Source organism: Rhagoletis zephyria, unplaced genomic scaffold (assembly GCF_001687245.7).
Source record: "Rhagoletis zephyria isolate East Lansing unplaced genomic scaffold, Rhagoletis_zephyria_1.1 Rzeph_scaffold_03488, whole genome shotgun sequence".
Taxonomy (NCBI): Eukaryota; Metazoa; Arthropoda; class Insecta; order Diptera; family Tephritidae; genus Rhagoletis; species Rhagoletis zephyria.
The window spans coordinates 29,566-40,990 of NW_016160571.1; the positions used below are offsets into that span (position 1 = coordinate 29,566).

An 11,425-nucleotide genomic window follows, 5' to 3' on the forward strand; every position below is an offset into this window, starting at 1 on the left:
CATGATTTGGGAGCAATAAACGAGATTTGTCGGTTTTGTCCTCCTGTATTGCTCGCTTAGGAGCGTAATGAGAGATCTCCTAAGCGAGCAATTAAAGAATGCTCCCTGATGCATGATTTGGGAGCAATAAGCGAGATTTGTCGGTTTTGTACTCCGTTATTACACGTTTAGGATTAAAAAGTGATGTCTCCTAAGCGAGAAATCCAAGAGTCTTCTTTTTGATTGATAGGAGAGCAATACGCACCTCGTTCAAAAGAAATTTTGTGTTTTCGAAAAAATTTATCACATAAAAAAAAAACCAACAGAAAATATTTCTTATAGGCGCATAAGGAGGACACAATAATCTAATTTGGATAGCACACAGATTTTAATAAAAGTCCGTTGGTATGTACCTCAACTTTTGTTTAAATATTTTAAGCATTGTATTACTTACAAATATACCGTTAAATACTTTTCAGATTGCGCAAATTAGTGTTTGCATTTAAGTGTGACCCCCGGGTTTAAACATCGCATGGGTGACAAAGATGTCAGATAAGCAAAGTCACCTTCACAATTTCCCCGCTTGGTGGATTCCTGACCAGGCAAGCATCCTTGACAACCAGGAAATCATATACGAGTACATACTTATATGTGCATATCTTATCTTACCGTTTTGTTATTATTACGTTTTACTTTCATATGATTTCTCTGCAATATAATTCTAAAATTAAGCAATTAGGTAAGGCGTATCATTTATGTTTTATCTGATCTCGTACTTATATCTGTTAAGGTCTTGTAAAACTAGCACAAATGCACGTGATTAAAAAGTTAAATAAAAAATTTTATAAATAGCAAAATCTATTTGGCTAATTTAAAATGTTCGTTATCATTGCTCTTTTATTACTCCTATAGGAGGCTTTCGGGATGCCTCTAATGGGAGCACTCCCTTATTGCTCGTTCGGGAGGTATATGGGATGTTTTCTATGTGCACTCCCTTGTTGTCTTTTTGGGAGGTTTCTGGGAGGTAACTATGGGAGTACTCCCGTATTGTTTCATTAGAAGGTTTGTGGGATGATAATTCTGTGTGTGCTCCCCGATTGCTCGTTTAGGAGGTAAAAGGGATCACTCCCCCTCCTAGGACATCCAATGTTAAAGGGATTATACAAAATTATATGCTTATACACAGAAGCATAGGGAGCAATTGGGAGTATTCGTATACTCCCAAGGGAGTACTCACCGAGCAATCGTACGATGCTCCCAAGTTCTACTGGGAAGAGAATTAAAGCTCCTTGTCGACCAGTTTCAGGCTTAAAAAAAAACACAAATTAACAATTATTTTGTTTTATCGATTTTTATTGTAATTACTAGGGCTGTGCGATTATTCGATTACTCGAGCAAGTTGGTTAATCAATTATTCGGTTAATCAATTACTCGAGTAATCAAGATTTTGATTACTCAAAACGATGATTAATCGAGTTACTTGAAATATGATTACTCAAAAAAATAATTTTGCTCGTTAAAAGAGTTTGCTTTGGAAAATGCTTATTTTCTTTTTTACATTCTGTATATGAAAAAAATTGTTTGCTTTCATTTTTGAAAACAGAAACGTTGTTTACAAAGTATCAAGGAACTTTAACTACTTTATACATATGTAAAGAGTTGAAATGTTGATTACTCATTTTACTCGAAATGTTGATTAATCATAAAGCAAATTACTCAAATATTTTTGTTTTTGGTTAATCAAAAATCTTGATTACTCGAGTAACTGAACTTTTGAGTAATCATAATTTCCAATTAATCGAATAATTGAGTTATTTACTTTATGATTAATTAAAATTTTGAGTAATCAATTAATCGCACAGCCCTAGTAATTACTGTTAAAATTTTTATTATTTCATAATATGCTTATAAAATATGTATACTTAAGTAAATATGTATGTATGCGTGTATGCAAACATTCGTAATTACACATGAAAATTTATATAAAATAATTTATGCTGTGGTTACGCATAGTTTCTTAAATTTTACGCACTTTTGACCTATGCAACTGTACTGCAGTGCAAGTTTTTGTTACTTGACATGAAAATGACGAGTTGCAGCTTAGAAACTAAAGTAAGTTGAACAAAAGAGAACAAAAGTGAAAGAAATATAAAACAAAGAATCCCTTTGTAAAAATAATTTTAATTGTATTTTGAAGGGTCGCCATCGAAAAGAGCAGCTATATTAGTAGGGTGAATAGTAATTAAATTATTGTAAAGTAATGAACAGTCAGATTTAATTGAAATGATGATATATGAAATGGTTTATAAATTGAAAACCTATTTAGAATTCCTTTTTATAAAATTTTTCAAACTTATTTAATTTTTTTTCTGAATTTTTTTGATTTTAAATTTTTTTTTATTAAAATTTAGTATGCTATGTAGCAAGGAGTCAGTATTCGGACAAGGTGTTAGCCTTTTGAATAACATTATTTTTTGAAATTAAATTTCAAGAAAGTTTTTACTCAATAATTAGCTGTCTTATGTATGCGGTATTCCCTACTCAATGCAGACATTGAGCGCACTTAAAAATTATACAATTTTTCGCTTAAATATGTAGTATAAACCTTACATAATGACTTCTCTAACCTCAAAGCCATTTGCTTTTAAACTTGCTAAAGAAAAAAACAGTAACCGATTTTCACACCGAAAAATATAATTTTTCAAACCGCAGCTCTTTCCATTCCCAAATGGGAGCGTGGCAGCTATAAAGTTATTTATGATAGTGGTTGTAATTATTATTCATATTTTATGTTTTTTAATAAAAAAATCTAATTTTTTTTAGGAAAACCGTTGAAGGAATATTACATTAATACACAGCTAAATTCAGTCGCAACTGAGCAATAACTTAGTTGTGGATTTAGCATAAAAACCTTTACTTTTCGCCTTATGGATTAATAATAGATTGGCGCTTACACATGTGTTAGTGTTTGGCCGAGCTTCTCCTCCGATTTGTGGTTGCCTTGATGTTGTCACACAAAGGGGAGGGACCTACAGTTTTACGCCGACTCCGAGCGGCGATTGTATGTTTATGTGAAGCTGTTTTCCATTGCGCTGCATATTAGAAGGAAGTATTTTCCTGCGCTTACAGCTCTTTCCAAATTTAAGAAATTAAAATTTTTTTTAATATGAAAGTATAGTAATTTGAGTAGTAAAATATGTAATTTCAATTATGCTAATACCTTTGAGCGACGATTAAGCAGCTTCTCTTCCCTAAAACAAATTAAAGCGTGCAACAAAACGCGTTCTTCAACAACGGCCTGTTGCATTAAGCTATATTCTCACTTATGTAAAATTCACTTTCGTGTAATTGTGACACACATCTACATATGTAGTATCTCACACTTTTGCCTTCTGTCCTATCTGTACTATGATTTTCGCATTTAATTTCTTACCAAAATGGACACCAACCAATGTAACACTGGCATAGGTTTTCATTATTGGTCGCCTGTTGTATGAGCAGATCCACTTGCTGTGGCACCGCCACACTATTCTGCGTTTGAAAGTCAGTGCCATTTAATTTGCTCTTCACGCGTTTGATGACCTTGCTCGCTTTGCTGTTTGTTATGTCGGCCACCATCATGGGCCCACCTACCATCAGATTGGCGCTCATTAGTTGACTGTGCAGCAACGGTTCTTCCACTGAGTTGCTAAGACTGCCATTACCGCCACCCAACATGCCCGAACCACCTGGATCATTATTTGATTTGGAACGATGATTTTTGTCCATATCCAGCAAACGCCAATTTAGCAGCGGGTCATAGACGAATGCCTCCAGAACAGCCATAAGCGAATCTTTGTTGCGTCGTAGCACCAACATGACACTCTCGCAAGTGCGTCGATATGTACCCTCGATACCGGTCACTTCCATAGCCTTGATAAGCATGCGCGTCAGGCGGAACGGTATCTTTTCGGGGAATTTTTCGCGCGTCATTGCAACCTCAAAGCAATCACCGAAATCTATGTGCAGTATTTTGCCACTCATGCGATCCAACATCAGATTGGAGGGATGGCGATCGCCTAGGCCGAGTATGTAGCCTACCATGGACATGACGGCGAGTGAACGTGTATAGTTTGTGCGTCGCTCGAACCACACTTCTGACGATGGTGATTTCAGCCACAGTAATTTCGCGAGATCATCGCCATGCGTTTGCGCTAGCGCGCCCTCAAACACCTCAACCTTTTGCATTAAGGTTAAGTGATCATAGTCGGGCGAGACGCTCAACATGAGACGGTGCTCCTGATTGAGCGGCATCTTACGCTTGTCGCGGTAGTCGCGTATTAGCGTGTGTAAGGTGTCGCAATGTGGCACCCAACCGATGAGACCAGAGTTGGTGCTCAACGGTATGACGGCATAACGTTGTATGGCCAGATTGCGACGGAACGTGTCTGGATCGTCGAGTAAAAGTGTATTGACCAGCGAGAAAAGTTGCATGACACGCTCATCTTGACGCAAATCCTCGTGGCCCTTCAGCAGATACATATAATCTTTGCCGTTGGAGCCACGCAGACAAAGCTTACGTGGACGCTGCTTTGAAGTGATCACCTGCAGATTGGTTTTAATGTAGTCGATGCGTATCAATTCCTGATTGGGATTATAGGAGCCGGGCACAGCTAATTCCAGATTCTTGCATGCCAGCAATTTGGGCGACACATAGGGCAGTTCGAGTGAGGTCAGCTGTGGCAATTGGCGTGAAATCTTTTGGAAAACGTGATAATAGATGTCCCAAGCGTGATCTAAATCCATCAGTGCAGAAGAGGTCTTGTAACGCTGTGTCCACTCGTACGCCTCAGTTAGTTCACGACCATAAGCCTGCGAGAAGGATGTCTCCTTCAGCGTCTGTGGTCCACGTTCGAGCAGCGCGTGCAACGGCTCGAGTATATCAAACATGCCCTTCACATTGCGATCGCCAAAGTATAGACGTGACGCCTCTTCTAGTCCCTCATGCCATTGTTCGTGCCAAAGTATGGCAACGCGTATCAATTCCTCGCTGCACATCATCGCCTGCTCGACAAGCGTGGGATAGTGTTTGCGCATCGAATCGAGTATCTTGAAGGCAGCGTTCTTGCGTGCCACCGATGCCGATTTGGAAGCCACAGTCAGTGGGTAGACGAGTGCCTGAGGGTGGTATTTGCCTATATCGATGAGCAGATGATGTATTAACTGATTGACCAGCTTGCGGTGCGTGTCGATGCGCGCAATAAGCTGCGGTATCACCTGCAACCAAGTGTTGATCTCGATCGTCTTCATGCCAGTGAGCAGTGCGTCATAAACTTCTGAATATTGGCCATAGTCAAACCAGAGCGTTAGTAGGCGCAGTGTGTCTTGCAAGGAATTGCCTTTGATGAGGCTGATGGAGCGGAAGAAGCCGTCTACCGCCTGAACGGCATACTGTTCGATCATCAGCTTCTCCTTCTGCAGCAGTACGTCGCCGTTCACAGTCGTATGCGCCAGCTTATCGAGTTGCTGCTTCTGCGCTTGCACCACCTTGAAGTTCATGTATGCCCACAGATGCCACGCCTTGTAGCAGGTGGGATCATTCTCAGTCGCCTTCTCGAAGCAGTCCAAAGCACCCTGTACCATTTCAGGCTCCAGCGAACTCTGCAACTTGTTCTGCCACTTGCCCAGCCGCAGATAGCAGCGTGCAAGCAAGCGATGATCCGCCTGTTTGGCCGCCTCCTCGGGGCCGATACAATTCAATTGTGCACGATAAGCATTTACAAAGCGGCTGAGCTGCTCGTAGGCGCCCTGCATATTCTCGGCGGCAGCCATGTGCTTAGTGTAGGCATAAGTAACCTGTGGCTGATTGTAAGGCAGTGGATCGTTCGGTTGTACCGATGGATCTGTGCCCAGCAACATTACCAGTGTTTTGTGCGACAAATGAAGTGAACCAGATTTGCGACACAGACTGGCATATTTTAACCAAGTGTGCACGTCTTCCTGCGGGCGCACAACCAACGAGTGCACCTGTATGATGCGGCGCCAATCTTCAACCAAACGCTGGCCACCTTGCAAACGTTTCCACCACATGCTCTTCAGCGGTTCACGCCGTTCGGGTATGAGCTTGTATTGTATTACTTCTTCCAATTCGGCCAACATCTGCACACAAACCATAGCGCCATAGGCACGTTCATACGACTCGCCAGCCATGGAGGTGAGTTCGGTGTCGAGCAGATCACGTGTGCCATCAATTAGACGCTGCGCCGTCTCAAAGTCCTCATTGTGCACGGAAAGCACTGCACGATAGAAGCTGCCGTCTTGTGTCTCTTCCGGAATGCAGCGTACATACTCTTGCATGGCCTCCCAATCCTGGAGGCCCCAGGCGGCAACAGCAGCCAACGGACCAGCGCGCGATCTGGCCTCACGGCCCAGGTTTTCCCATTCCTGTTTTGCGACAATACTTAGCTCCGACCACTCGCCCAACGCTTCCAGACAACGCATATGACCCAGCCGAGCTTCTAGATCGTTGCAATTATCTTTTAGATTGCCGGAATAGTGTTTAAGTGCTTGCTCCCAGTTGTGCAGTTTTTCGTACCAACGACCCTGTACTTTGAACTCATTGCTGGCGTTGCGGTAGGTGGTGAGTAGACCTTCAGCAGCTTCCTTTTGCTGAAGCTTATTGTTGATGAGTATGAGGGATTCAAGCACCTGCGAAGAAATTAAAAAGATAAACTTGAGATGTTTTAGGGGTCACTCAATGTAATGAAAATAAAATCCGCCAGATGTTTGCCGAAAATTAGTGAACAACGTAAACCCGCTGATACGTAAACACGAATCAGCAGGCACGATCTTTCATACCCGAGCGCCATGTAAATGAAATCTCAACAACGCAGAATTTTTTGGGAGTTGAAGCCCGTAGCGCAGAAATTATGCGTTGTTGAGTTTTCACTTACATCACACTCTGGTAAGGTAGATCGAGATTTCAGCATAACCATAAACGCCTGATAGTGAAACGGTCAAGCAATGCGAAATATTTTTGCGTTTGGCTTAGCATTTTACACTTGACCTTCGAAAGACTATATTGTTTTTAAAACCACAAAAACTAAAAATTAAAATAATACATAAAAGAGATAAATCAAAAAGAAAAAATAAATAAAACAAGTTTCTAACAATTAATTTTTAAGCAAAACACAAAACCGACTTCAGTTCACATATAAAAATTTAAGATTATCGTTAATTTCTTCACGATAGAATTATGGGATCTAATTAGTATGGGACCACCCTTAAGGTACCACCTCCGATGAAAAAAGAATTATCGAAATCGGTTAACGTGCTCCAAAGTTATGCGGTAACATATGTACATAAAAAAAAAATATATAAAAAAAGATAAAAAAAATATTCCGACGAACTGATAACCTCCTCTTTTTTGGAAAAATAAAATAAGTATCTGAAAATTTAATTAAATACGTTAAAATAAAGTTTCAAAAATAAACTGAAATTAAAAAAAAAAAAACATACAGTGACGAACAAAAGTATTGGCACAGTGAATTTTTCGCAACATATGCAAAGTTTTTTACTCTAATTTATTTGCGATAATTTTTTATAAAAACATAGTTCATTCTACACCAGAAAACATAAAATTTAAATCTCTAAACTCTGTGCAAAACTCAGAAAAATGCGATAAATTTGCATACTAATTTGCAACTTTCTATTCAATAAGTTGCACAACAGCCCAACTTGAGTTGCGCCGTCTGCAATATGATCAGTAAAGATCACGAGCGAAACAATGGCGGATGCTTACCGTTCATTCTACATCACAGAGTACAGTATCGCCTCACCGAAGAAGACATCGTCCGCAGGGATACGATCTTGGAATGTCTGAGAATAGCTATCCGACCGAGCGATGCGATCGTCAGAGGTGAACACCGAATGCTAGTAGTATTTGCAGAGCAGAAAAGCGATTTTAAATTCTGCACCATGAACAACGACATCCCCATAAGGACCTAACATTAGCCAGTACATGTGCGATAAACAGCATTATCTACGTTGTCGCTGGCATTGGACCCCCTACCTATAAGCATCTCGATCGAAAAACCTGTCGCATGCACCTGCGCCGTCCTCCCCACACCAACATATGCTCATGCTGGCGAACGCAAGGCATTCTCTACCATAGCGGGCCGTTTCATCCCTTTTGGACGCTTAGCCGATCCCCGCATCAAGGATCTCAATTTTAAGACTCGACAACTGCTTACCAAGCATGCGCAGAAGAAGTGGAAAGAACATGTTCAGACCTGCAACTTTGCCTCTGGAGAGAGCACGCAATGGTCGACCGAATGGATTGAAAATTTCACGACAATTCGCATTGCATCATGCAGTGGGCAGCGCCAAGTGTTGAATGCGCACCTATGTTGAAAAAAAAATGGGTCCAAGATCCTCAACCATTCGATGGCCCCTCATGTCATTCCCGATTTGTGGAAATCCGAGACAGTGATCCTGATACTTAACACTCCGATAGTACTCCTCACTCCGCTTGGTTGCGCTGGACCTGTCAAAGGCGTTCAACACCATTATTCCTCTCTTTCAGCATACATTGAGCAGTCCTCTCTACCACGGGGTTAAGAACGGTGGAGGGCGAATTACATACATGCTCACCAGGCAATTCATACTTCCCCCACCTTAGGGAGCATCAGCACAGACGCTTGCTATAAGCAGAGCCGGACCCATCGGTACATACATAAATATCTGCTGCTTGTGAATGTACAACAAGGTTTTCCGATTTGCCAAGATGACTGCGATGTTTGTCAACATTGCACCTGGCGCTCAGTGATTAGCTGTATAATATGGTCATCGCTTATCTGGTAACGTTATGGCTAGCCATTCCCTAACCTAACCTAACCTACTGTCGGTAGTTATGCTCCTGAGACAGCTGTATGCCCATTTCTAGCTTGATCTACTTGACCCACGTGGTGAATAGATGTCCAGTCAGGTTTGACTGTATCGACAGCCTTCAACAGACCAACCGCGACTACGACCAATTTACTTAGGGACTGAGGTTTGTTCAGACCTTTACTTACTTGTGAAATAATTACATTTAATACTGGGGTGGTGCTATGCATTTTCTGGGATTCACGCTGGTGGTACGCTAGTTTAAGATGCTTAGTCAGGCTGGAGACCATAAGTGCTCCCACAGTTTTTGGAAAGGGACTTTCGCGCTCTTCCCTGGTTTAATAAAGGGAAGGTTTATATCCATTTTCAAATCTCGGAAACAAACAGTGCGCGTTTCATCTCCTACCGGATGTGCAATGAATTGTTGACTGGAAAATTTTTAGAGCGCCATTGCCCTTACGCCGGATAGGAGAGGCTTCACTATGTACCCCAGTTTGGCGGATCTGCGCGAGATTGCCGGACTGGCGGAGATTATCGCAGTTGTTCTGCTTGTGCTGGTGTACAAGAGTTTTAATTTTCTTGGTGCCTAATGGCGGGATGTTGACACGCACTTCTGCCAGTCTCGCCCCTTTTACTACATGTTGGTAGCTGCGATTATGTTACTGCCGGTGTTCCTACTAGCTTTGCGCGCACTCTTAGATTGAAGAAGTGCACTGAATTTGCCGTAAAGTGTCCCAATTGACCTCCGTGTGCTGATGTTTGGGAAGTTTTCGGAGAAGATAGTCTCACGATTGGTACATGTTGGACAAAATGAGCAGGTTGTCTGATGCGACTGTGAGCACTAGTTGCAAGCCACTGCAATTTATTAGACTTCTGTTGCGATCTGTATTCCCCCACTGGCGATCGCCCAGGTTGGAATACAGTAGTACACTGATATTAGGGCGGTATCCAGTCGCACAACTATGTAGGAGCGAGTGGCATATATATATATATATATATAAGTACATAAATTGGCGATATCCAATAGCTTTTATAGAGAATCTTACCTACATCAACATGCAGCAGAAAATAGTAACAGATAACTTCTTCACTCTCTACTGAAGGTTAGGTCTCCAAGACAGATTATCTTCTATAATCAAGCCCAAATACTTGGCTCCATCAGAAAGCGCTAGGCGAACGTCTCCGTTTGATGGAGGAGTTCGCGTGGGGTATCTTATACTGCCTAGTACACAAGACAAGTTCTGCCATAAATAATTCGCAATTTTCTAAATTCTTTTAAGTACCCTTGGATCACATCATAGAGTATATCTAGATTTTGATCTCTCGCTAAAAGCGTATCTGCCATACCTTAACAAAAGCGTGAGCGTTGCCTGGCTGTCAAAAAATGCTCATGTCCATACAATTTGTATGAAGTTGGCTGCAGAAAACGGCGAAACTGTCAACTTTCGTGTTACACACAAACAAACCTAGGCTTATTTTTGGTGATATTTCAGCATTTGACGTAGCGTTGACGCTTTTGTTTAGGTATGGGCCTTCGGCGTTAACGCTAGGCGTCACAAAACACTCCGCGGAAGGGAACAACATTAGCTTTCAAAATCCTTTTGTTTCATATCAAAATGTTGCTTTTGTCGAAAGCGCCAAGCTTTATTCGCATGGAGTGTTCAAAAAGCACACTGTCTGCTGTACACCCATTGGGGAAAAGTAGCTGTTTGGCCGACTAGAATTCCGGACTGTAAATGGGCCAGAGTGACGCGGGTCTCTCGTAGCAGTCGAAGCTCTTTATCTGCAATGGGTCGAGAGTCGTAGTAGCGCGATTTCGGATCCAGCGGTTAGTCAATAAACGTCTGCCTTGGCGGAGACTCTTCCTCAAGCAATTGTCTGCCTAACGCGCATTTTGTTGTGCTCCCTTACGGGGAAAATGCTGCTCAGGCGACAAAAGAAGAGGCATCCTTCATTTTCCGGAATGCGGCATTTTGATCAGTTTGTAGCTTCGTTCATTTTGTCCCCGACGGGCAAACAGGCGCATTATAGTTCAGAACTGGCCGGCCAATTGCCTTGCATGTTGCCAGCAACATTTCTTTGTCCTTACCTAGTTGAAGAGGGTCGCCGCTGATTTCGTACGGAGAGGGTTAGACCCCGTGCAGTGAAAAAGCGAGAAAGTTCGGACATAAGAGGGGAGACCTCTTCTTTAATTCTCCTAGGTTTAGATGTTTGATCTCCGAAGAATACTGCCGACCACTCATATAATTCGCCGACCACCGTTTGAGTTCCTGCGGGAGAAAGGAAGCCACGATGTTCTCTACTAGCGTGGAATAACAAAGGGTGTCAAAGGCCTTTGACAACTCCAACGCTGCTAGGACCGTTCTCACATAGGCGCAGTTATTTGAGTCTCAAGTATTTTTCCCTCTTTAGCAGGAATCGTTATATTGGTGAGTGTAATTAAATGACTCTACCCCTGTTATGCTGTAGCGCTGACATAACTCCATAAGCAAGTGGAAACCTTGCGTCTACACCTAACTTATAGCTTATTATATGTATACCTACGGTGACCATCCGTTCTGTTTTTTGCAGGACCGTACTG

At 41.9% G+C, this 11,425-nt stretch overlaps 1 protein-coding gene across 2 annotated transcripts in view; it reads right to left on the minus strand.

Annotated features, from left to right (window-relative positions):
• Window positions 1–2,349: 2,349 nt before the first annotated feature.
• mTor (serine/threonine-protein kinase Tor) overlaps window positions 2,350–11,425 on the minus strand; it is a 14,886-nt gene continuing 5,810 nt past the window's right edge. The window contains exons 6-7 of one of the 2 annotated variants that reach the window (XR_001848456.1): window positions 3,200–6,666; window positions 2,350–3,110 (exon numbers count right to left, since the gene is read on the minus strand). Coding sequence is in view for 1 of the 2 variants with exons in the window: in XM_017624062.1 (XP_017479551.1) it covers window positions 3,409–6,666 (3,258 nt within the window). In the remaining variant the exon portion in view is untranslated. Of the gene's footprint in view, window positions 6,667–11,425 lie in introns of both variants that reach the window. The other variant, XM_017624062.1, reaches the window with a different exon arrangement.